Source organism: Panthera uncia, assembly GCF_023721935.1.
Source record: "Panthera uncia isolate 11264 chromosome C1 unlocalized genomic scaffold, Puncia_PCG_1.0 HiC_scaffold_3, whole genome shotgun sequence".
Taxonomy (NCBI): Eukaryota; Metazoa; Chordata; class Mammalia; order Carnivora; family Felidae; genus Panthera; species Panthera uncia.
The window spans coordinates 108487467-108513805 of record NW_026057584.1 but is presented as its reverse complement, the minus strand read 5'-3'; the positions used below and the strand labels follow the sequence as shown (position 1 = coordinate 108513805).

The 26339-nt window shown below is 49.7% G+C and overlaps 1 protein-coding gene across 1 annotated transcript in view; it reads right to left on the bottom strand.

The window, feature by feature from the left end:
• MYO7B (myosin VIIB) overlaps positions 1-26339 on the bottom strand; it is a 63817-nt gene that overhangs the window by 20483 nt on the left and 16995 nt on the right. Inside the window, exons 11-23 of the mRNA XM_049615789.1 lie at positions 24680-24890; positions 23856-23991; positions 21579-21742; positions 19777-19914; positions 17769-17921; positions 17041-17139; positions 15159-15253; positions 7776-7860; positions 6034-6252; positions 4555-4725; positions 3688-3897; positions 3385-3552; positions 3052-3179 (exon numbers count right to left, since the gene is read on the bottom strand). Coding sequence (XP_049471746.1) covers positions 3052-3179; positions 3385-3552; positions 3688-3897; positions 4555-4725; positions 6034-6252; positions 7776-7860; positions 15159-15253; positions 17041-17139; positions 17769-17921; positions 19777-19914; positions 21579-21742; positions 23856-23991; positions 24680-24890 — 1977 coding nt within the window. The remainder of the gene's footprint in view (positions 1-3051; positions 3180-3384; positions 3553-3687; positions 3898-4554; positions 4726-6033; positions 6253-7775; positions 7861-15158; positions 15254-17040; positions 17140-17768; positions 17922-19776; positions 19915-21578; positions 21743-23855; positions 23992-24679; positions 24891-26339) is intronic.

Here is a 26339-nt window from a genome sequence, read left to right as displayed (position 1 = left end):
CACTCCCCAACCAAAGGGTAAGCTCCCAAAGGACGGTGACATATTGCCCTCACCTCTGCATCCCCAGCCCCCATGCCAAGGCTTGGCCCTGAGCAGGTACTTAATAAACATTTATTGCCATTTGCCACAATGTGGATGGAGCTAGAGAGTATTATGCTAAGTGAAATAAGTCAGTCAAAGACAAATACCATATGACTTCCTTCATATGCAGAATTTAAGAAACAAACCAAGTGTACCTGGAGGGGGAAAAAAAAAAAAAAAAGAGAGAGAGAGGCAAACCAGAAAACAGACTCTTAACTACAGAGCACAACCTGAGGGTTGCTGGAGGGGAGGTGGGGTGGGGGATGGGTAACTAGCATGGGGACTAAGGAGGGCACTTGTGATGAGCACTGGGTGTTGTATGTAAGTGATGAATCACTGAACTCTACACCTGAAATTAATATTACACTGTAACTTCAGTTAACTAACTGGAATTTAAATAAAAACGTAAAAAACAAACATTTATTGAATGCATGGCTGGATGTGGAGTGGGCATTTGCTTTGTCTTGGAATCTGACTAAGACCCCAGAGCCAAGGACAAATAGATGATAATACTCTATATACTAGAGAGATATATTTTTGTAGAATTTATCAAAGATGGCAGAACTGTCCAGTTACCATGCCATCTGCTGCATAAAAATTTGACAGGTGATTCCTGGAAGGCACTTCCTAGGAGTCGAGACATCTCTGGCCCATCTCCACTCCCTCCAAGTGACAGGGAGCTGGGGGGACCCCAAGAGAACTATTAATAGGATTGGGGCTCTCCACCAGAGATGAGATCCTTCTCACTCTCTGAGGTAGGCTGAGCCCCAGAAGCCCATTGGCCTAACCCAGCATACTGGAATGGGCCCAATGACAGAGTTCTTGAGAGTGCTTGACTTGTATGCCTCAGAGACACAAGTTAGGGACCTCCATGAATGAGAGACTAGGATCTGCTTCCTCCTAGAGAATTCTAAGCCACCCATGATGGAGAGAGAACAGTTAGGAGCTAAGAGCTGCGCTTGGTAGGTAGAGCATGGATGGCCTTCCTGTTGACTAAGAGGATGCCGTGGAAGAAGTTGGGAATCAAGCATCTTGATGGGATCCCACACAAGCAGGCAGCCCATCATTTCAGAAGATCCCAGGGCTAATAGGCTGTGGTATGTTCAATTAGGGGCTAGATTTGAGAAGGAGTCTCAATGGATCACAGAGAGCATCAGCCCCAGCTGGAGAACAGCACTGTGTGCAAGTGCTAATAGGGGTATCTGAAGAACCCACAATGCATCTCATTTGGACACAGCTTATACATGTCTACCACCTTGGAAGGTGTGGTGGCCAGTGAGGATTAACCGTGGGAGTACTACCAATGGAACTAAGTTAGAAGAGTTGCCAGGTTGGTGTCACGAAGGCAGCTCAAACTTGGGTAGAAACCGTGCAGCCTTACTGGCTTAAACAACCAGAGGATAGAGTCTGGGGTGTCCACAGTAGTTGAAAGTGAGAAGGGAAATCCCGGAATGAAAAGAGCCAGAGGAGTTCTCAATTTTGCATATAAAATCTTCCCAAATTTCAGCTTGGCTCCTGACCCACACATGTGTGGGGCAGACTCCAGGAATCCCAGCAAAGACTAAAATAACTGAACACAGATTCCATCTGCCACTCACCATAGGGAGACAGAATTTGAATACGGCCAAGTTAATTGCCTGTCAGAACAAAAGCCAACGCTCTTTGAAAGAATGTAACAGGTTCCAGAGTCTCTAAACATATTATCCTCAGTGTCCAGGATACAACCCAAAAGTAATAGAATTATGCGGAAATAACAGTCCAATACTAGATGTGTGAGGAAACAGAAAAACATGACCATTCTTAAGAGGAAAGGCAGTCAGAGCACCTGGGCGGCTCAATTGGTGGAGCGTCTGACTTCAGCTCAGGTCATGATCTCGCAGTTCGTGAGTTCAAGCCCTGTATCAGGCTCTGTGCTGACAGCTCGGAGCCTGGAGCCTTCCTCAGATTCTGTGTCTCCCTCTCTCTCTGCCCCCTCTCCCACTCATACTCTGTCTCTGTCTTACTCAAAAACAAAATAAAAACATTAAAAAAATTTTTTTTAAGTTAAAAAAAAAGAGGAAAGGCAGTCAACAGGAACTGACCCCAAGATGACCTAGATAATGGATTCAGCAGAAAAGGTTTAAAACTCCTATCACTGTTTAAGCACATAAAAGACACCATGCTCATAGTGAATGAATGAATAGAAAATCTTGGCAGAGAAACAGAAACCATAAAAAGAACCAAGTGCAAACTCTAGGACTAAAAAATATAACATCTGAAATTAAAAAATTGTTACGTGGGTATAATAGCAGAATTGTGGTAGACAAGAGAAAGATCAGTAAATCTAAAGATAGATCAATAGAAATTATCCAGTCTAAAGAACAGAGAAGGAAAAAAAAAAAAGAAAGAAAGATGAACCGATCCTCAGGAACCTGAGGGACAATATCAAGAAGTCTTACGTATGTTTAATTACAATTCAAAGGAAAAGAAAGAGAGAGAATGAAATAGAAAAAATTATTTGAAAAACAAATGGCAAGAAATTCCCAAATTTGGTAAAAAATAATAACCTAAAATATATGAACCCCTAAAATATAGTAGTCTGTCTCTGAGAGAGCAGTATACATATTTCTTAAAATTTATATGAAAAGACAATTCCTGTAAAGCAATATATATATAACATAAATGAGGAATTTGCTCATTGACAGGGCTCTGCATTAAAGCCTGTTATAAAATGAATCATGACCCCATGATACATCTATTCTCCTAAAAGTGGCTTTTACCCATGGGTCTGGACACAGAGGAAGTCGAGGACCCTTTAAAGGTTCTAATATCTACTATACTCAGACCCAGGCTGCAGGCTCCAGGATGGGGAGCAGGGACAGGACAGGGTGTGTTAGGAGGCAGGGAGAGGAGGAGGCTGTGGCCATGGGCTGAGAGCCAGTGAGGGGGCCTGACGTTCTAGATGGGGGTGTCGTTTGCATGGGGACTGACCTGAGGTTAGGCCGCAGGATGGCGTAACCCACAATGAAGTGCACCTTCTCCAGGTTGGACATTGGTCGGTCTGAGATGGGGCCATCAGGATCAAATGCCTCCTCTCCAATATTCATCTGGCTGGTCACCTTGAAACCCAAAGGCAGCAGTCAGTGACTCTGCCTTATTTGCAGACCGTTGTGACTCTCCTTATTTGCAAAGGAGGAAACCAGGCACAGGGAAGAAAGCCAAAGCTTGGGATCCTATGGCTGGCCAGCAGTCGGGTCCAGCTTCTGTGGGGCCTCAGGCCTGGGGGACACCTCGGGTCTGCCCTGCCCCCCTCACACCAGGCACCTGTATGGATCCACGCTGCTGTGGAGACCGGGTGCTGTTCTCTCCGCCCAGGGTGTCGTGGAGGTGCTGCATCATGGAGCTGCCACGCAGGCCATTCCTGGCCAAAAGCACTGGCTCGGGCAGGTCACCCATGAACCTCAGGATGATGCTCCACACAGCCAGGGCGGCCTGGGGAAACCAAGATAGAGGTCTCCACTAGAACGCAGCTCACAGTCCTGGGCCCACGATGACCCCTCCCCTTCCTCATTGCCTCTCAGCCAGGGGGAGGCCTGAGCCACTAGAAACCAGGGAACCACTGTGTACCGAGCAGTCGGCATCATCCTCGTGGTAGAGCAGTGGGTATCGGAGGGGCCGCCGGATGTGCGTGTGGCTGGCTGATTTCTGGAAGTAGGTGGCAGCGAACTTGGGGAAGGTGTACTCGGCCAGGCCATCCACATCCTCCTCATACTCCTCCACCATGGGGACCGTGTCCAGGTCAACCTCAGGCAGCTTCTGGGTCCTTACTTCCAGATCCTGGGTGCCAGTGAGAGGGAGGGTCAAGGGTCAGCCATCCTCTCAGATGCTAGCCAGCAGGGCACGCGTCTCTGGGGGCCAGGGAGCCCCAAGACAGGTGTGTCTGGCTATCTGCAGCATGATCCACTCCCCCTCGTGTCCGAGACCTCTCCCACTGCCTCACAGCCTCACTGGGCCCCTGGCGGGCTATTCCTCCTGCAGAAGTGGTCTCAGCTGCCCCTTCTGCACAGCCTGGTATGTACTATGTGTGCGTGTGTGTGTGCATGCGTGTGTGTACGTGCTCAGGGGAAAGGCATGAGCACCTGGGGGCAGGGTCAGGGGGGTACCCGGGTCACTGGGTCTCAGGGCCCGAAGCAGTGCAGTGAGAGCCCGGGGGATCTGTTCTACACCAGCCCTCTCCTCCCACCCTGCTTCCTCCTCCCTCAGACACTGCTGCCAATGTTCATTAGTTCTCAGTGTTCCTCAGTCCCCAGGTCACAATCTGCAGAGCGGCAGCTGCAGGGTGCTCTGGGAAAGGGGTCACATACGAGTGGAAAATCCGCCCCCCCCCCACCCCCGGCTTCTCAGTGAGCCTAGAGGCTGGCTGAGGTCAGGGACTAAGCGGGGCCCTCCTATCCCCTGCCAGGCCAGACCCCTGAATGACAGCACCCATCTTACCTCGAAGTCCCTCGGGGACTGGCCCTCCTGCCCACCGATCACAGAGGGGAGGAAACCGAACACTCGCTCCACCATCTCGGTGTCGGTGACACTGTCATAGATGGACTTGCGCTTCCTGGTGGGGACGGCATCTTGACTCTTCTGCTCCCTAGCCGGGAGGACCAGGAGTCCCTGCACAGACGCCCCACAGGGCAAAGGTTACCACAGGCCCAGGGAAGGCAAGCACCTTCCAGAACTCAACCAAACCTCCTCCTAACGTTGTTCGTTCAGATCAATAAGTTTTCCTCTAAGATCCTAGAATTCAGGGACGTCTGGGGGGCTCAATCCATTAACTCAGGTTCGTGAGTTTAAGCCCTGCGTCAGTCTCTGTGCTGACAGCCTGGAGCCTGGAGCCCGCTTTGGATTCTGTGTCTCCCTCTCTCTCTGCCCCTCCCCTGCTCACACTCTCTCTCTCCCTCTCAAAAATAAATAAGCATTAAATAATAAAACATAAAAAATAAACAAAATCCTAGAATTTAATAGCTAGTGTGACTAGAGATCAACCACCCTTAGCTTTTCATTTCCCATGGAGAATGGGAGGTCCAGAGAACGGGGGCTGCCTGCCTGTCCCTACCCTGACATGGTCCCCGAGCGACCGCCTCAAACCCCAGGGGCCCCCAGAACCTAACTATCTACCAGGTCCCTTCACTCAAAGAGCACCAAGGCTCCACTAGGGCAGGTCCCTGGGCCCATCCTCACTAGCGCACAGATGAGGCTGATTTGTGGCCCGTCTGGGGCCACACGGGAGCAGAAGCCTGCTGCTCATACATCTGAGGCCCTGTTCTCTTACTTGTCCCAGCCACTGTACTAGTAATGCACTCAGCAGACCTAATTTTCATCTAGAGAGCAGGTGTGGACTTCATCCTAGCCCTTTGCCTTATCACAGTTCCGAGGAAAGAGGTTGAGTCTCAGATGCCGGCTGGAGGAGAGGGGGTCACGAGGGAGAGATTTCAAAATGTAGGGATGAGCTACTTGAACGGCTCCCCTGTTCCCTGTCCTCCAGCCTCTCCTGCCCACTCAAATTCTTCTTGGAATTTCTCTGTCCCCTGTCATGCCACAGCCCAGTCACTAGGGGCTTTCGACCTCGTCCATGGAGCTGTGGTCTCCCATGGCTCATTTGGCCCCGGTTTCCTACGTCATCCAGGGATGGCCCAGTCCTGCTGAGAAACCATCCCCAGGGCTAAAGGGAGAGGATCAAGAAGCTCAATTTCCAGGTTCCAGGCATAAGACTATCCTGTTGACACGATGCCTCTCCCATGCCACCCACTGTGTGTTCCTGGGGGGACCTAGGTGTCCCACATGTTGCAGTAATAACTTTGGACATGGAGGGGATAGGAGTGCCTCGTGAAAGCTCATGTTGCCGCTCACCCCTCCTGACTGCCCTCCCTGCCGTGGGTCCCATGCATCCCCCACCAGCCCAAAAGGACAGCGGCCACCTACATTGGCTTTCTGCTGCCGGAAGTTCCGCCGGGCGGCCATGCCCCTGGCGTGTGCCTGGATGATCACCACCGCCCTCTTCTTGGCTTGGACTTGCTGGCGCACGAGGTAGCCCCTGCAGAGTGCCTGTAGCTGGACCGTCCTCTGCCGCATCATCTGGTACTGCTTGGCCAGTAGGAGGCCCCGGGCAATGGCCTGCAGGCGCTCAAAACCCAGGAGGATCTGCGGAAGCAAGAGGGATGTACATCCAAAGTGAGGCCTGGCCCAGCAGGGCAGAGTGCAGAGAACGCCTTCCCGAAGGGACACAGAAAAAGAGAGGCAAGTCATATGCCCCAGAAGACCTCGCAAATTACCTTTACAGTTCTCTGCTTTTGGGCAAAGGACTAGCGCTAAAATTTTACACACCTATGAGTAGAAGCATGTTAAATAAGTGATTACTTGCAAAGCACTTAGAACAGTCCTTGCCACGTAAATACATGCTAAATAAGCATTTGTGGAACGGCGTGAGCAGTATAGTGCTCTCCTGGTGGCCAGGGGTAGAGAACTGGCTTGGATGTCATGTGGGTGATGGGGTCCCAGAGGCCTTGCTCATCACACCTAAAGCCAGGTCAGCCAAATTGTCAAGAGCTAGCGCCCCCAGGTGGAAGCCGATGGCTGGCGTCACCAAGCCAATCTCTGGGATCTTTAACATAAAGAGGAAATAAATTGGTGAATACCCATTTCTATGCTGCAAACATGCTCTGGTGATGGCAGTCCCTGAGTCCCTGGGTGAGTCTTGTTGGCTTCTCAGAGACCAACGCAGTGAGTGCCAGGTGTGTGGGGTCACGCTTTGTCTTACACGCTTGGATGTCACGCAGACTGGCACCCAAACCCCAGCTCTACTGCTTACTCACTGTGCTCCTGGGAAAATTACTTAACTTCTCTATGCCTCAGTTTCTTGACATATGGGGTGGATTTAATAATAAATCCAATGATGCAGGCAGAGCAATGGCTCTAAGTAGACTTTCCATCCATGTCAGCTGCCATTATGTCCTGTGAGCACAGAACCCAGGCAGGCCCGGGGTCAAATTTCAAAATGCTGGGATGTGCATCTTGGTGTCACTTCCCTGCTCCCTGCCTTTCAGCCTCTTCTGCCCAGACACCCAAAGGCTCCTTTTGGAATTTCTCTGCCCCCAAAGCATCATTCCACAGCCCAGTAATCAGGGGCCTTTGCTCTCCTCCACAGAACTGTAGCCTCTTACGGCCCATCCAGTCCTGGTTTCCTGAGCCTGGTTTGCTGATGTGACCACTGTGTGTCTCAACCATAGTCATGTCCCAGGACAAAGGCAAGTGGTCAAGTGAGGCCCAGTAGGGCATGGTTATGGTTGCTCTAGCTCATTTCTTGAGCAGACACTTATTAGCAGTGTCTGTGGTTATGAAAAACATCTGAAGGCCTTGAAACAGAGAATAATCCATCCATTTATTTGTTGCCTGTAAATTGAGAAAAGACGATCATATGATTTCAGAGCAGGCCACCTTGTTCTAGCTCGGGAGACGCTCCAAACTCTGCAAAAGGACACTGTGCAGCCCATAAACCTGAAAGCCTGTGACCTGAATGATGCTAAACAGACACTGTGTGGGGTGCTGAGAGCTGGTCATTTGAGGTCTGTTGTAACACGTTGGTGATCTGATCCCTCCTGCCTGAGCTCTCACCTTCACAAGAATGAACTTTCAGCTGGAGCAGCCTCCCAAGTGAGTTCTCTCACCTGCTTGAAGTTCCGCCTGTTGTAGTAGCCTCTCCACCCGGCCTGGAGGGTCACAGCTGCCTGCCTCTGCTTCAGGAACTCCTTCCTAGAAGGGCGAATGCAAGTCCAAATGTATGTAACAACTTCACACATTTCACAGCCTTTGGGGGGAAAATGATTTGAAGGGAAGAGGGATAATGAAAGGTTGGGGAGAATGAATACAAATATTACTTCTTTTTCAGAAGCCTTTATAAGCCAAAGACACACGTGTTAGGAACTGCGATCTGCCAACGATGCAACTTTGTGAATTAGGACAGTGCAGTTTTTAGAACAATCAGGACATTTTCCCTCACTCCTTGTATTAGGGATAAAACTCATTTCCAACTTAAAAAAATTTTTTTTAATGGTTATTTTATTTTTGAGAGAGAGAGACAGAGCGCAAGCAGGGGAGGGGCAGAGAGAGAGGGAAACACAGAATCCGAAGCAGGCTCTAACCTCCAAGCTGTCAGCACAGAACCCAACGCAGGGCTCGAACCCATGAACTGTGAGATCGTGACCTGAGCCAGAGTCAGACGCTTAACCGACTGAGCCATCCAGGCGCCCTGTCTCATTTTTTATTCCTTGTCAGACTCTTCCTGTTCCTCTGGCCAGTAGCCCAGGTGTCTGCCAGGAACCAGGTCAGAAATCCCAGGACTGGGACTCCTCCCTGGAGGCAGGTCAAGGCAGGAGGGCAGCCCCCTAGGCCCTGGTAGCCTGGCAGCTCCATCGAACTGCTCTCTGATGCAGGGAGGAAAGTGGGCTGAACACTGGGAGGGTAACCTGAAATTTGGCCTCTGGGGAGGCAAGCTTGGTGCATATAGATGTATCTTTTATCTCACACTTATCTGAGTTTCCTTTTCACTTCTATTAATTTTTCAGGATATTTTCTTAGGTTTAAGACAGTAGACCTCAACCATATTAAAAATCATCTGGAGAACTTCAATATTTATTGATGCTCAGGCCCTACCTAGTCCAATTAAATCAGAATCTTTGCTGAAGGGTCTGGGAAATATATATATCTGTATATCTATTTATCTATCCATCTACCTAATATTTTTTTTGTATACATACACACACAGAGTATAAATATCTCCCCAGATGATTCTAATATAGGCCAAAGTAAATAATTGAATTATCAAAAATAAAGATAATTTGTCTCCTTTCTGGTATTTATACTACTGGTTATCAAATGGGGATGATTCTGCCCCCAAGGCATATTTGGCAATGTTTAGAGACATTTTGAGTTGTTATGACTGGGAGATGGGGAAGGAGCATGCTATTGACGTCTTGTGAGTAGAGGTCAGGGATACTGCTAAACATCCCCAATGCCCAGGACAGCCCCTCACAACAAAGAGTTATCTAATCCAAAATGTCAACAGAGTTGAAGCTGACAAACCCTGATTTCTATCTTTTCTTTAATATTCTTGTCTAATTGCATTGTGTAGAAGAACAAGAACACCATCAGTTATCGATGATGATCACTTCTGAGAAGATGTATGGGGCAGACATACTTTTTTCTTATATCTCCTGCTAACTACAACTAAAGTATAAAACAAAGACGAGAAGACTGAAATGTGGAGAGGAGAAGGCAGATTAGCTAGAGATCTCAGATCCAAGGAGTGACACAGTGGTAACTTTTCTAGGTTTTCTTTTTACCTCATATTTCCCAGACTAGGAGCTAAAGTGTTGGTGGAGACCCCTGGGGAATTCTGGACTTCCACCACCACTTGGCAGTAATGGGGTACTCCTCCCCTCCATGCTGGAGTGGTATCAGAGGAGACCTAGTGCAAAGGCAGGCCTTTCACCATCCCCATTTGGGAAGAATGTCACTCTCCCCCTGTGGTATCAGTGGAGGACTGCTGGGAAGCTGGAACTCCCACTCCCAGCCAGCAGTAAAAAGAACCTCTACTTGCTTTGAGAGTCAATGGAGGCAAGGTGGAGAACTTAGACTCTCACCTCATCTGACAGTAAACAGATGTCGCCGCTACTTTTCCCTGCTAGAGTAGTGTCAGAGGAACCCAGCTAAAACAGAATGTTTAAGCAAGACTCAGAGTTCTTATAATATAATACCCAAAATGTCCATGTTTCAGTCCAAAATCACTTATCATACAAGGAGCAAGGAAAATAGCAACTTGAATAAGAAAAGACAAGCAACATATGCCAACATGGACAGAAAAGTTAGCCATTATAAAAATGCTTCAAAGAGCAATTATAAACACACCTGAAACAAATGAGAAAATACAAAGTCTTAGTAAAGAAGTAAAAGACATAAAGTAGAACCAAATGGAACTTTTAGAACTGAAAAATATAATAACTGAAATTAAAAAACAAAAACAAAAACAAAAAATCTCAGTTTGGCAACAGACAGAGAGAAAGGAGGAAAGAGTTAGTGAGCTTGAAGATAGAACAGTAAAAATCACCCAACCTGAAAAACAGAGAGAAAAGAGACTGAAATAAAATGACCAGAGCCTTAGGCACCATTGGGACTGTATCTTTTTTTTTTTTTTTTTTTTTTTTTGGTCATTGGAGTCCTAGAAAGAAAGGAGAAAGAGATAGTGCTGCAAAAGCATTACAAGAAATAACGACTGAAAAGTTCATAATCATAACAAAAGATATAAACAAGCTCAACAAACCTCAAACAGGATAAATTCAAATTAATTCACATCAAGATACATCATGGTTAAACTTCTGAAAACTAAAGGCAAAAAAATCTTGAAAGTAACAAGAGAGAAACAACACATTACTTATAGGGAGAAAATGATTTGGATTTCTCATCAGAAACCGTGGAGCCCAGGAGGAAGTGGCACAATATTCTCCAAGGATTGAGAGAGAAGAGCCATCAACCCAGAATTTTATGCTAGTGAAAATATCTTTCAGAACTGAAGGGGAAATCAAGACATTCCCAGATGAAGACTAAGAGAATTGTCACTAGACCTCCTAAAAGAACAAATAGAAGAAGTTCTTTAAAGAGAAAGGAAATGATAAAAGAAGAAACCGTAGAATACCAAGAAGGAAAAAATAAATAGTAAGTAATAGTGTAAGTAAGTAAGCAATTCAATGAAGTTTCCTCTCCTCTTGAGTTTTCTAAATTTTGTTTGATGATAGAAGCAAAATCTGTAACACTGTCTGATGTGGTTCTAAATGTATGTAGAGGAAACATTTAAGGAAAATTATATTACAAATGGGAGAAGGTAAATGGACATAAAGACAGATAAAGTTTCTATACTTCTCAAAGTGGTAAAATGATGACACTAATAGACTGTCATAATTTGTGTATATATAATGTAATATTGGAGCGACCACTAAAAAAAGCTTTAAAAAGAAATACATTTGAAAACACTATAAATAAATGAAAATGGAATTTTAAAAAACATTTAGGCAATCCGCAGTATGGCAGGACAAAGAAAACAGAGAAATGAAAAACAGAGAACAAACAGAAAACAAAAAATAAAATGACAGACTTAATTTCTGACATAAATAATTACATTAAGTGTAAAAAGCATAACTACACCAATTAAAAGACAGAGATTGGCTTAATAGATTTAAAAGCATGACTGTCTATGAGAAACTCACTTAAAACACAGGTTGAAAGTAAAAGGATGAAAAATATATATCATGCAAATAATAACCAGAACAAAACAGGAGTGGCTGTATTATCAGAAAAGTAGACCTCAGAACAAAGAAAATAGCCAGAGACAGAGGGGGGCATTGCATGATGATAAAAGGATAAATCCACCAAGAAGACATAGCAATCCTAAATGTGTATGCACCAAAAAACACAGCTAAAAAATATATGAAGCAAAAAATGATAGAACTGAAATGAAAAATGGGAAAATCCATAATTATGGTTGGAAACTTCAACACTCCTTTCTCAATAATGGGTAGAACAACTAGGCAATAAATCAGCAAGAATATAAAATTCAATATCATTATCAACCAACAAGATATAATTGACATGTTTAGAACATTCCACTAAACAACAGCAGAATACATGCCCTTTTCAAGCACCCTTAGAACATATAACAAGACAGTCCATATCCTGGGCCATAAAGGAAATATCAGCACACTAAAAAAATTTAACCCATACAGATTGTGTCTCTAACCACAATGGAATCAAACTAGAAATCAATAACAGAATGATAACAAGAAAGGCTCCAAACACTTTGAAACTAAACAACATACTTCCAAATAACCCATGAGCCAGAGAAAGTCTCAAAGGAAATTTTTTAAAAAACCAATTGAATAAAAATGAAAAAATAACATATCAAAATGTATGAGACATAGCTAAAGAAGGGCTGAGGAGATTTATAGCACTTTACATCAGAATAGCGGAAAAGCTTTGAATCAAATATCTGAGCTCCCACCTTAAAAATCTACAAAAAGAAGAATAAAGTACACTCTAGGCTGGAAGAAGAAAAGAAATAATAAAAAGAGCAGAAATCACGGAAATTGAAAAAAGAAAGAAAGAAAAGCATTAGAAAAAATCAATGAAACTAAAAGCTGGTTCTTTGAAAAGGTCAAGAAAATTGACAGACCTCTCTAGAAAAACAGACAAAGAAAAGAGAAAGACACAAGTTGTCAATATCAGGGATGAAACAGAGTATCATCACAGACTCTGCAGACATCAAAATTATAATAATGGAATACTATGAATAACTCTGCACATACAAAATTTTTCTGACAACTTAGATGAAATGCACCAGTTTCTCAAAAAGCACAAATTGCCACAAGTCACTCAATCTGAAATAGATAATTTGGATTGCCCTCAACTACTAAGGAATTTATCATTTAAAAACTCCCCACAAAGAAGTCTCCAGGACCAGATGGTTTCACTGGAGAATTCTAGCAAACATTTAAAGAATTCACAATTCTGTGCAATCTCTTCCAGAAAATAGAAGAAGGGGAAACACTTCCTAATTCTTTTTATGGAGCTAATGTTACTCTGATACCAAAACCAGACAAAAACATTACAAAAGAATAAACCTAAAGATCTCATAAATATAGAAGTAAAAATTCACAACAAAATATTAGCAAATAGTATACAGCAATATACAAAAAGAACTACACACTATGACTAAGTGGGGTTTATTCTAGGGCTGGTTCGGTATTAAAAAACCAGTCAATGTTATCCACCATATTAAAAGGCCAACCAAGGGGGTGCCTGAGTGGCTTAGTCTGTTGAGCATCTGACTCTCTATTTCAGCTCAGGTCATGATCCCACAGTTGTGGGATTGAGCCCCAGGTCAGGCTCCATTCTCAGCATGGAGCCTGCTTAAGATTCTCTCTCTCAGGGCACCTGGGTGGCTCAGTTGGTTAAGTGTCTGACTCTCAGTCAGGTCATGATCTCACGATTTCATGGGTTTGAGACCCACATCAGGCATCAGGATCTGTGCTGACAGTGCAGAGCCTGCTTAGGGTTCTCTCTCTCTCTCCCCTCTCTCTGCCCCTCCCCTGCTCACACTGTCTCTCTCTCTCTCTCTCAAATAAATAAACTTAAAAAAAATTTATTAAAAAAAAGACTCTCTCTCTCTCTCTCTCTCTCTCTCTCTCTCCCTCTGCCCCTCTTCCCTGCTTGTACATGCTACTCTCTCTCTCGCTAAGGTAAAATAAAATAAAAATAAAAATAAAAGGCTAAACAAGAAAAAATCCCATGATCATACCAACTGATGTAGAATCAACAGATGACAAAATTCAACACCCATTTCCGAGAAACACTCCCAGAAAACTAGGAATACAGGAAACTTCCTCAACTTGATAGGGATCAACCACAAGAAACCTACAGCTAACATTACACTTAATGGTTAAAGACTGAGTGCTTTCCCCTAATCTGTGAAACAAAGTAAAGGTATCTGCTTTCACCACTCTTATAATATTGGAAGTTCTGGCCAGTACATTAAGCAAGAAAAGTAAATAAAAGATATATAGATTGGAAAGGAGGAAATAAGACTGTTCCTATTTGCGCATAACATGATGGTCTACATAGAAAACTTTGAGAAATCCATAAAAAGTAAGTGACTTCAGCAAGGTTACAGGAAACAAAGTCAACACACAAATCAATAATATTTTAACATACCACCAATGAATACATCAATGCCAAAATTAAAAATACAGTACCATTTATAATCTCTCAAAAAAACCACAAAAAACCCAATCTAGGTATAAACCTAACAAAACATGTGCAGAACATGTATGCTGAAAACTATAAGACACTGGTAAAAGACATCAAAAAAGATCTAAGTAAATGGAATTCATGGATTAGAAAACAACCTAATAGAGACATCAATTCTCCTTAAATTGATATTCAACATAACTACTATGAAAATCCCCGCAAGATTTTTTGTAGATATGGACAAGATGTTTCTAAAATGTATATGGAAAGGCAAAAGACCCAGAACAGCTAAAACAATTAAAAAAAAGAAGAAGGTAGGAAGAATTTGTCTATACAGCTTCAAGACTTATTATAGAACTACAGTCAACAAGACAGTGTGGCATTGGCAGAGGAACAGACACACAGGTTAATGCAACAGGATAGAGAATGCAGAAACAGACCTACAAATACGCCCAACTGATTTTTGACACAGGTGCAAAATGAAGTCATTGAAACAAGGATGGACTTTTCAGTGAATGAGTGATGCAGGAGCAACATCCACTGGGGAAAATTTTTTTAAAAGAACCTTAGCCTAAGTCTCACACCCTACACAAGGTCCACTCAAAATGAAAATGGACCTAAATGTAAACTGTAAAACTATAGAATCTTCTAGAAAAAAAAAAGATAAGAGAAAACCTTAGGGCAGAGATCTTAGAGGTGACACCAAAAGCAAGCTCCATGAAGGAAAATTTGATAAACTGGACTCCATCAAAACTAAAAATTTTGGGGACGCCTGGGTGGCTCCGTCGTTTAAGCATCTGACTTCGGCTCCAGTCATGATCTAAGGGTTCGTGAGTTCGAGCCCCATGTCCAGCTCTGTGCTGACAGTTCAGAGCCTGGAGACTGCTTCAGATTCTGTGTCTCCCTCTCTTTCTGCCCCTCCCCTGTTCACACTCTGTCTCTCTCTCAAAAATAAAATAAACATTAAAGAAATTTAGAAAAAAACAACTAAAAATTTTGCTCTGCAAGGACCCTCTTAAGAGGACTTCATGAAAAATGCTGGACTGGGAGAAGATCTTTGCAAACCATGCATCCAGCAAAGGACTAGTATCTAGTATATATAAATAATTCCCAAAATTCAACAGAGAATTAAATTAGAAACCGGGCAAATAGCACACACAGACGGTTCACCAAAGAGGATATACATACTCGTGGCAGATAAGCCCATGAAAAGATGTGGGTGTGTGGGCTGGGGAGGGCTTGGGCAGGGCCAGCACCTGTATTTGTAGCCTCGCAGGACTTTCTGGATGCTGACGGCTGCCTTGTTCAGCATCTCACTCCTCTGTAACTCCAGCAGAGTGTCCTGTTTATCCTGCGACACAAGAGACCCCAGCATGTAGCTGCTCCCACTCATCTCCACACCCCACCTGGGGCCAGGGCTCTGTCTCCCAAAGGGTCTCCCAGACTTTTCCCATATGTGCTCCCTGGAGGGCAAGCAAGGGGAAGGGGCCCTCAAATTGATCCTGATGTAGCTCACATCAGCCCTCCAGTCCCCCATCCAAGAACTTCCCATTTTAGCTCTTTTCTCTTGTGAATTCAATCTGGCAAATTTCATTTCTGCTCTGGAGAACCCAAGAAGGGGTCAAAAAGTTTCCCCAAAGTTGTGTTTTATTTCCCCAAATTCATGTGAAATGTCACGCAACTTGTATTACAGGCTCATACTTGTTTCAATATAAACATGTTTCCTCAGCCTTCGAGTAGGACTCGAAGTGGGTCGATGAGCCTTATTCACCCCTGAGCTGCGACCGTCCCTGGCCTGCTTTTGTGCTTCAACTGGATCCCTATTTCCTTGGGCTTGCCATCCTAGTCCCTGCAGGGCAAAGACCATCTTTGTGGAACAGAAAGAAGCTTGGCCTTTTGGTGAGTGGTAAGGAGAGGCAGGGGCTTGGTGGCCTCTCCTGCCTCCATCAGTCTTGCATCAGCAAGCATGGAGCCTCTTCATGTGCCTGGGTGGGCACTGGGAACACAGAAATACACTAGACCCCTGACGGTGGCCTCAAGGAGCAGCCAGGGAGGGGTGGGCACTCTCCTCCTCCCCTCCTCCACCACCTGCCTACACTGACCGCACCCCTGTGGCCCTCGCGGTCTGTCCCAGCTTCTGGGACAGCACCCTGGGACTTGCCCAATGTCTATCCTCCCCGGCCTCACCTCCCCAGTGGAATCTGAAGCCCCTCTGTGTCTTCCTGGTTGTCTAAGTCCCAGAGCCCCAGCACAAGCCTGGCTAATGCATGGACAGAGGAACAGACAGACTAACCAGAGGATCAGGGTCGGGAGGTCCCTCTGGGGACAGATGAAGACAGGTGGGCAGGCTCTATGGGGAAAGTGGAGGGAGTGGAGGACTTTGGAAGGGGCAGGGGGATGGGGTGGCGCTTGGGCGGGCTGGCAGAGCATGTGTCCAGGCAGTGATCTTCTCTCCTCCCTCCTCTTTCTCTTTTTGCTCACCCACCCACAGTTTACAAGGATTTCTCCTCCGTGGTTCTTGGACCCAACGTGCAGTCCTGGAGGGCCCAAAGGCTGTGGGTGTCAGCCACAAGCTGCCTCCGTGTGACCTTGGGCCTCACTGGAAGTTGTAGGGGATGGAGACGGGAGGTGCTGCTTGCACAGGCCTGCTCAAGGACAAGCTCTTCTAGGGGGAGGGGGCCAGCACACTGGCTCCTTCCACGGAAGTGCTGGCTCTCCAGGGCTCTAAAAAGGTGGAGCTTCCCCAGTTCTGACTCTTTAGACTGTGGCTCCCCACATGGAGGAGGAGGCCTATCTAAGGGACTGTGGGAGCCTACCCTGAGCTCCTGCTTGCTTCTGCCTGGTGGCCTGGGGCAGCTCCCCCTTCTCCTGAGGTCTTGCCTTTGATGCCCTGCTCTGAGAAGCCTCCTGGACTTCTGCAGGCGGGGCTGAGCTCTCCTCATGGTCCCTTGCCTCTCTTCCCCCCGCCCCCCGCCCCAGCATGGCTTTCTACAACAGGGGTGCCTCAGGGTGGGGGCCATGCCCAGAGCAAGCTCCCACGGCACTGGCTCAGGGTGGGTGAGCGGATGCCACCTGGTGGGCATGAGACCAGTCCCTCACGCTCCAGGAGGCTGAAGACCAGCGTGTTCAGGGGCTCACCTTCAGGAAAATTTTGGTCTTTCCCACTTTCCATTCTTTGTCTGTCCCCAGCCACGTTTCGGCAATGCGCAGGGTCATCTGGCGAGCCTTGTCTCGAAGCTGCCGAGGAGAAAACAGGAGTGGCTTGGTGGCGTTGGAGCAGGCCCCCAGGTGGGAGGCTGAGGCTCCCTCCACAAAGGCTTTCTGGGACTCGAGTCCTCCTCCTCTCCTGGGTGTCAGAGTTGCTTGGCCAGGACACAGGCTCAAGGCACTTCTGAACAAGAGTGGGGCCAGGGGAGAGCCCAGACCCAGGAGCCTCGAGGCCACCACGCCTGGGGCCTCAGCGTGGCTGTTGAGCACTTGGACAGCTCCAAGTGTAGGCAGCTGAGTGTTTGAGAAAGGATGGGAAGGACATCTTGCTCCAAACAGCAACCCCACCAGGGCATGATCTCGCCAGTGTTTGCTTTAAATGGCAGACAGCTCCTAGTACCAACATTTTGGCCACTAGCCTCATCCAGGGAGTGTGACACGGTGGGAGCCAACCCCTCCCTCTCTCCCAGGAGACCCAGGGAGTGAGAGATGGGGCTGGAGGAGATGAGAAGGAAGGGGGTCCAGGAAGGGGCCCTCAGCATCGGGAGGGCAGCTAGAGGACCCCCTTGAACCTGGGGGTTGGGGCACCCCTGAGGTCACTTAACGCCTGTCAGGGCCAGCATGAGCAGGCGGGGGGCGGGGGGGGGCGGGGCGAGCACCTGGAATCTCACGGCGCTGGGCAGCAACACACGAAACCTCTGGGAGAACGCGTCAAACGTGTACCGGATGGGGAAGCCCGACTTGCGGATGTACACCGTCTGCATCATGCCCGAGTAGCGCAGCTGCCGGATGCACAGCTCCCGGTCGAACAGCTGCGGGCGCACAGGTCAAAGGCCCGCTTTCTGAACCGCTGCATGTGCTTGGTGCACCTGCCAGGGCGGCCCTCCCAACCACCCGGCTGTCCCCAGATAGGAGAGAACCCCACGATGCTTGCCTGAATCGCAGTGTATGCTTTAACCTGCAGACTCCTATTTTCCAGAGAGGAATTTGGACCCAAGTCGCTGAAAATTCGGTCCCGAGAGTATTTCCAAGCAGATGGAAGTCGGTAATATACAAACTGTGACTTCCACAAGAACACTAATACTTCCCTCATTCTCAGCATATGCAAAGTACTATGAATATAAAAGTTATTTGCATATGTCATGTGTAAAATGTTTTTAAATGCCCCACAACAATGCTCTCAAAGAAGTTTCCTTGCAGCCTTGCCTGTGCTGGGGTGGGCGCTGTCCCACCTCCCACACTCTAATGGAATGAAGAAACACATTTCCTACCTAGAGTCAGAAAGCATTGTAGCCAGCTTAGTTTCTCTTCCCCAGAGATGGGCATGGCTGATAGAGAGGAATTTGGACACGATACTTTGAGCAGGGGAATGGGGTCTTCAGCCATGGCTCCAGACTCTGCATGGCTTAGCCGCAAGAGAGCCCCCCTCAACCTCCCAGCCAGGAGTGTCTGGGGACTAAGGGCACACCCTCGAATCTGGCAAGCCTACCAGCAGGCTGTTACCCACCTGGAAAGGCTGAGGGCCACAGAGCCAACTGCTCATGGGGTCCAGGGCCACATGGCAGTTAGTCTTGGGCAACTAATTGGCTCCCATTTATTGAGCATTTCCAGTGGGCTCCATGTTTCTCATTTAATCTTTATAACTGCCCTACATAGTGGGGTACTTAGCTCCAATTTAAAGTTGAGGTGCCTGAGGCTCAGGGCCACACTGAGCAAGGTTCACCTTGAGCCTGCCTGGCCCCTCAGCCTGGCCTCCCCCTACACCCACATAGCAGCCACTGTCTCTGAGCCATGTCCCAGCTGGGGCTGCTGGAGAGACAGAAGCATCAGCCCCAGACCCCGCCCACCTGTCCCTCAGTGCTGGAAGTGGGGTGGGGGATGAGGGCAGAGGGCCTCTGAGAGCACAGTTATTACCCAACATACAGGTGTTGTGCCTATAAGGGGGATACCTTCTGGATTTCCTGGGCCAGTCCCAATTTCATATACTTTTGTTCTATTCCAAAAATATGCTGCATTTAATGTAATATTAATTTTTTCCCCTTATAAGATTTTTTTGAGTCATTTCATCTCCTTTTAGATGTTATTTCCCAGTTTTGGGGAGTCCTGTATTTGAGCCTCTGGGTGTGATTCCCAAGCCCACAGATCCAGGACTTTTGGGTGGCAGGCTCCTACCCAGCACATATGCAGATAAAGCCACCCTCCAAAGAGCTGCTTGGCCTCAGGTCTTGGTGACAGCTAGCCAGCTTCTAACATCCTAGTGTGGGTTGCTGCCTTTCTGAGCCAGGTTTACACACGCAGATGTGCCAAAAACATCATGTATAGGCCTTGCTGCCCCCATAGGTTGGCAGGATTCTGACTTTACAGGAGAGAAAATGGGCTCAGAGAAGCAGAGCACCGGCCAAGTGCAAACGGCTGGTGAATGGCAGGCCATAGACAGCAGAGGTCTGGTTATCCAAAGCCCTGCCAGTCACTGACCTTAGAATGGCCTAGACTGGTCACCTTGCCTCAGTGTCCCCATCTGTAAAATGGGGACAGACAGCTCTAATGCTAGCCAGGCCCTGGCATCCCCACTCCTGGTAAAGGAGTGACGTGACCCTAGATGCCATTAGACTCATCCAGTAGGTGCTCCCTCCCTCCTCGTGTGTGCCCCCAGCCCCCCCTCATTACCAGTGGCTTCTTGTACTCATTGGGTTTGATGCAGCGGATGAAGTAGGGCTGGCAGCTGGTCAGGATTTTCATCAGCTGGTCTAGGGACTTCTTGAACTGGCCTGCCAGGGTGGAGGGCTGCTTGCCAGAGTCTGCAGACTGCAAGCAGAAGCACAGGTACAAGCGGGGCGCTGGGGGGCTCGGCCTGGGGCACAGCTGACCCAGAGGAGGGCTCCTGCCAACATCCCACAGATAGGCAGGGCTGTGTTCACTCAGCCCCTCCCTTACTGGCCCACCATAGGTTCTGGTGAGCAAGACAGGGCCAGGCGTCCTGCCTAGAGGTGGGGTCCCCCACGTGGGGTGTACAGGATCATGCACCAGCGTGAGAAACCATGTGAGACCTGACAACACTCCCTTTTTACCTCACCCTTCCACATTTTCAGTTCTTGTGTCGGTTTTGTTTTTAAAACATGTTTTATACTGCACATTGTAAGCATTGTAGTAAACGTATATAGTTTTAAAACAAATGTATTGAAACTATGGATGCAGGAGAAAACAAGCCCTAGTGTGTGTTTTGTGCAATGCCTGATCTTTTGTGCAATGCTCCCTGATCAAACCCTCTCCGAGTCAAATGCAACTGAACGAAGGCAGGTACTGCCAAATGGCAGCAATTGGAGACACGTGGCAACACTTTTGAGACAAGAAAGCCACCACTGGCACCTTACAGGAACAATGGGCAGCATTTTCCTGTTGTCCAGGTTGGTGAAATAATGTGCATTCCCCCCCATGTCCTCCTGACATGCTCCAGGGGCCCCACGGTGGCCGGGATAAGCCTATACTCTGGCCTTGCTGTGGAGAGTGTAGCCTAACTCAGTGATGCAGAAGGTATGGGCTGGTCCCAGCTGGTTCCGGACGTGGGCAAGTCCTGCACCACCTCAGGGCTCCTTGCTGCCTTCCTGGGCTCTGAGGTCTCAGGAGAGGCCGCCTACAGAGGGTAGGGTGGGGCATGATATGATGAGAGGTCAAGGGCACCTCAGTGTGGCCAGAACGGAATGCAAGGCACAGGGGGCAGGTTCCTCTGCCTACACCCCTTCCCGAGCCACTCCTGGGCCCATCTCCCTGCCCCTTGGTGGGGGAGTTCCTCATTAGACGATTCATGGGCCTTTTCTGGAACAGTCACTCTTGAGGGGTGGAGATGTGGCAGGGAGTGGGTAGGCAGACCCTCACCCTGCCAGGATATCCTAGGCTGCCCTGGGGAGCACTGAGGGCTCCCTGTTGCCCACCTCCCTGGCCGGTGGCCCGTAGTGCTGCCCCTGCCACACCACACACCCCACACCACACACACACACCACATACATACCATACACACACCGCACCCCACATACATCACACAAAACGCACTCCACACACCCCACACCACACGCACATATACCAAATAACCACACACACCACACCCACCACACATACGCCCCAGAGATACCACACAAAACACATACGGCATGCACACACACCACACAATACATACACCATGCACATACCCAACATATACATAGAGACCAATCTAGAAACATAATATTAACACCAGCAGATGTGCCTCCACCAGACCACCACACACTCAGAAGCAGGCCTGTCAATGTGAACCTGTCCCCTTACCACTGCCCACACAGCAACCCCTCACTCCTGATTTTCGCTCACTTCTGGGCCCTGACTGAGCAACTGAGACCCAGGTGATAGGTCTTTCCTGTGTGTGCCTGTCTGACCCCTGAGGCCCTAAGGGCTGAGAGACCCAGGAGGCACTGGCAGGGCCACCCACGGGAGACCACCTTGAAGAGCTGGCTCCCTGCCTTTGCCCGGATGATGGTCCCATGGCCCATCTTGGTCCCCGCCGACTCCAGCTTGAATATCTCCTTCAGGAACTTGTTCTCGGAGGAAGAGACCAGGGTGAGGATATCTGTGCTCAGCACGTCTCGATTCTTTTCCAGGAAGCCTGTGGGGGAAGCAGAGCCCACTCGCCAGCCCAGTTCAGCCATCACCACAGACCCACAGGGGAAGGGGAGGGCAGCAGTGTGGGGACTCTGGTCACACCAGGAGGCCTGAAGGAGTCCCTGCCGAAGCTGCCCTCTCCATCCCTCCCTTGACCTCCCTGTCTGGCCAGCAGGGCCCCCCTGTACCCAGGCCTGCACTCATCTCTGCCCAGTGTGTCACACCCACCTCTAAACCCTCTGACCCCCACACCCGCCATCCCCTCCACAACTCCTATCGAATCCACTGCCAGTCTTTCTGCCCGAACCATCCCTCTGATCACAGCCCACCACTCTGCCCGCTGTCCCACCCTTCCTGGCTCGTGGCCCAGACTGTCCTGCCCAGTGCTGCCTGCCCAAATACTTCCTCTGCTGTCCTGTCACCACAGCATGCCTTCCTCGTCTCCTCCTTCCTCGTCCCCCGGGGCCCCTGTGGCCCTGTACCCCACTGGCACAGAGTTACCCTCAGAGGCCCCAGCCCTCCCACACCTCCAGCCCCCGCTGGCCACTCCTGGACACTCTTCATTCCTCAGGCACCCACGCCAGCTCTGGCTCATTCTTCAAGACCGGCTCAAGCATGGTCTATTCCAGGAGGCTCCCCAGGGCCCTCCTCAGGGCTCCCCTGGCCTCTGTGTGACCTTTCTCATGGGCTCTACTGCTCAGTTCAAGGGTGGGTCGAGGACTTTCCCTTTCCTTCGCCACCCCGCCCCCTCTGCTGGGTGCACCACAGGAGTGGGACAGGAGTGATTGGTGATCCCGTTCCCTCAACACCCCCAGCCCTCGCCGTCACTGTAACTGCCAGGTGTACTCTGGAGCTGACCAGCAGCCACCGGGGACCATATGTCCCTTCAGGGTACAGTCTAGATTTCCCTGCAGTGAAATGTCTGAGGGCTCCCCTCGGGGCTCTGGCCCACTGAAGTTCCGGGTGACCTTGGGCAAATCTGATTCAGGCAGCTACTTATTCATATAAAGGAGCTAGAAAAGGAAAGCAGGAGAAGGAGATTGTGAAGAAGCCTCCTGCCCCCACCGATAAGTCCTGAAAATCTGGCAGCCTGGTAACATCCAGGGAGCTTGCAGTCTGCAGGGGCCTCTCCTGCCCTCGCCCCAGAGCCCTGACACAGCGCCGGGAGGATCTGTGCGTCCACCTGCCCCAGCTGGCCAGTCTGGCTGCTTCCAAGCCCCTGCTCTTCCTGAGAGCCCAAAATGGAAGAGGGAAAGGAATTCAGACTGCTGTGTCTTACTGGCTCCAAGGATGGGGCATGGCTTACTGATTAGGAGGTCCTGAGGGCATATTTCCCTCCTCATTAGGAGTTTAAATTGCACAGGTCTTGGGGGTGAATGTGTGCCTTTAGGCAGAGTGTGCATGAACCTGTGTGTGCGCTCTGACAGAAGAGGTTTAGATTTGTTTTTTTAATGTTTATTTATTTTTGAGAGACAGAGCATGAGTGGGGGAGGAGCAGAGAGAGGGAGACACAGAATCCAAAGCAGGCTCCAGGCTCTGAGCTGTCAGCACAGAGCCCAATGGGGGGCTCGAACTCATGAACAGTGAGATCATGACCTGAGCTGAAGTCAGACACTTAACCAGCTGAGCTGCCCAGGCGCCCCTGACAGAAGAGGTTTAGGAACCAAGCATGTCTGTGGTTGCTAAGGCAGACCTGAGGGCCTGGAGCCCCCAGCCCCTCTACTAGCCCTGCTCTGGGGTTCTGGAAGGTCCTGCTAGGACCAGGGCCATCTCCAGCCTGAAGACTGAGAATCCATAAATTAAGGAGGGGCGGTGTTATGGGCTGAGTTGCATCGTCTGCCCCTAGCCCCCATCCACACATTGCAGCCCTAACCCCAGGACCTCAGAATGTGACCATATGTAGAGATGGGGCCTTTACAGAGGTGATTAAGTTAACATGAGCCTATTAGGTGGCCCTCATCCAGTATGAGTGGTGCCAACAAACCATGTCCATTCCATTCCCTTTGTCCCATTGCCAGCTCTGCAAAATGACCTTGTCCTCTCAGCCTCCTTCCCACAGCCCCCCTGGAATGGTCCAGATCTGGAAGGGAAGGGAAGTGGACAGGAGCTGCGCCTACCTTCTGTCTGGTAGTACACCTCACCGGCAAAGTGCGCAATGCCAAATCTGGCGTCGTGGATATTCTTGGGCTGCAGGTAAGCCTTGTTGTTGGCATGGACACTGTTCAGTTTTTGCAGCATGGTGGTATCTGTCCCCTGGAAGAAGGCACACGCCCTGTGGGCTGACGTCCCAGAGTCCAGCCATGCATGGGAGGTCAGCTGGCACAGCCACAGGGCTTCGGGGCTTCCTCACAGGGGCAGAGCAGCTCAGCTCAGAATGACTGAGGACCCTTCTAACAGATGGGAAACTGCCACTCAGGGGTTGGTGACTAGTCTCTATAAATGAGGGCTGAGCTGGGAGCAGAGACTGGGTCTGCTGACCTCCACGGCTGGCTCTCCGGCTCCACCCTTCCCTACCGTTGTCCAGGTACCTGGCCCTGGCTTCACCCTTCTCTGGACTCAGATTGCTTTGAAAGTCTAGGGACTTTCCTAGGACAGGCAGAGCACCTTGAGGGCGAGAAAGCAAGCATTTCCATCTCTTGTACCCTCTGCAGCTCTAGGCCCACGAGTGCTTAGGAAGCCCCTCTTAGGGTGAGTTCTTGGATGTGAATAAACAGTGACTGCGATGTCATGCTGCTGGGGAGTGGGAGCGAGGCTGGAGTCAGGAGGCTTTCCTGTAGGAGGTGAAACTCGCAGGAGAGGAGGTTGCCCGGGTTGGGGCTGGTCTGCTAATGTCTGACAGAGGTTTCCGCAACCCAGGGGACCCAGGAGAGTTTCCCCACCTCAAGGGTGAGACCTGTGAGTGGGGCTCTCCACCCGAGGGTGGGTGGGCTCAGGGACACACCTGCGGGAAGTGGCTCTCTTCGTCCAGGAGGGAGATGATGCTCATGGGCTTGAGGGCCAGCAGGTCCAGGGTGGGGCGATTGTCACTGTACTGGATGTAGTCCCAGGCGATGCCCTCTGAGAGGTACTCCTCCTGCTCCACGGTGAACACATGATGCACAAAGAACTGCTGCAGGTGCTCATTGGCAAAATTGATGCAGAGCTGCTCGAAGCTGTGGAGGGAGCGCCGCCCCCGCAGGAGGGGCCCGGTCAGCCTGTCCCTGTCGTCGCCTGCAGGACCCGCGGAGCTGCCGGCCGCTTGCACCCAGCCTTCCGCGTAGTCTGCGGGTGCTCATCCCCATACACACGTACACGCAGTCTCTACCCTCCCCCTTCTCTCGTCTCCGCCACCATCACCCGCTCCAGCCCCTGGCAAACAGACCTAGAGACCTTGGTCAAGAGCCCAGCCTTGGGGGACCACGTGACCCGTAGCAGCCCCACCCCGAGGGGCACAAGGCCCCAGTATTGAGGGCCGAGGGCCGGGCTCCTCTGCATCAGCAAGAATCCTTACTCCCGCTCCGGCCTCCAGCTATTCTTCCTCCCCGCTTCCCATCTCAGGTCGGCGCCTCCAATCATCACCCCCCCCCCCCCCCCCCCCCCCCCCCCACCCCGGACTCACAAACCAAGGAGTCACACCTGACACCTCTGTCTCCTCCCTTCCCAGTTCCAACTGTCTGCCAGAGTCGGAACTCTGCTCTGCTGACTTTGTTCCCACACTGCAGCCGGGGCCCAGGCCCCTCACTCACCATCCAGAGCACAGCCGCGGCCTCCTGCGGGCTCTCCCCACATCCCCATCTCACACACTATGTGGCGGGCTCTCTGGCCAGCAGCCCCGCTGTCCCCCTGCTTCCAATCCCCTCTTTTCAGATCCCCACAGTGAACAGTGCACATAGAACAGTGCAAAGCCTTGCTGCGTCTCTGAGAGTGGCCTGGGTCGCTGCGGGCTCCTTCCTGCGGTGCTGTGAAGGCACCCACTTCTCCCCGGCCTGAGTGGTCACATGTTTGCTGCCTCCCTCCTCTCCTTCCTCATTACCCAGCTCATTGTGTTCATCCCTTGGGCCTTTCTTCCTCCGGATGGGTTGCCCACTTATGCAAAACCTCACCATTCCTGAGACTGGTTGTTCAACGTCTGTTAACCCGGGAGGTGAGGGGACAGGTCCACCGTGTGCCCCACTCCCAGCATGCAGCCTGGAGAGCACTCAGTGGCCACCTACAGGAAGGGACTGGTGCCCTGTCACAGACCCAGCTCAGGGCTCCCTCAGGGAGGGGCCCCTGCATAAATGACCGGATCCCCCACAACCACCTCTAAGGCAGCCAAGGTGCTTGGTTGGCTCAGCTGTCGCTCCTAGGGACAAAAACCGATTATCTGAATCACACCTGACTTTCCTGTGCCTGAGAGCTGCCATTGCCCTGGGCTTAGCCAGCCCTGCCCATCCCCCCAGCGCACTGAGCAGGCCTGCCCTGCCCGCCCCGCTGGTCCGGGAGGCAGCAATCCCAGCATGCTCCTGCTTGCTTGTCCTAATTTTCCTCCTCGGACATCCTCCTGCCACTCAACAGCGCCCCAGGGCATCACTTGTCCTTATTTGACTCCACTGCCTGACTCCCTTCAGCGCCCTGTCGCC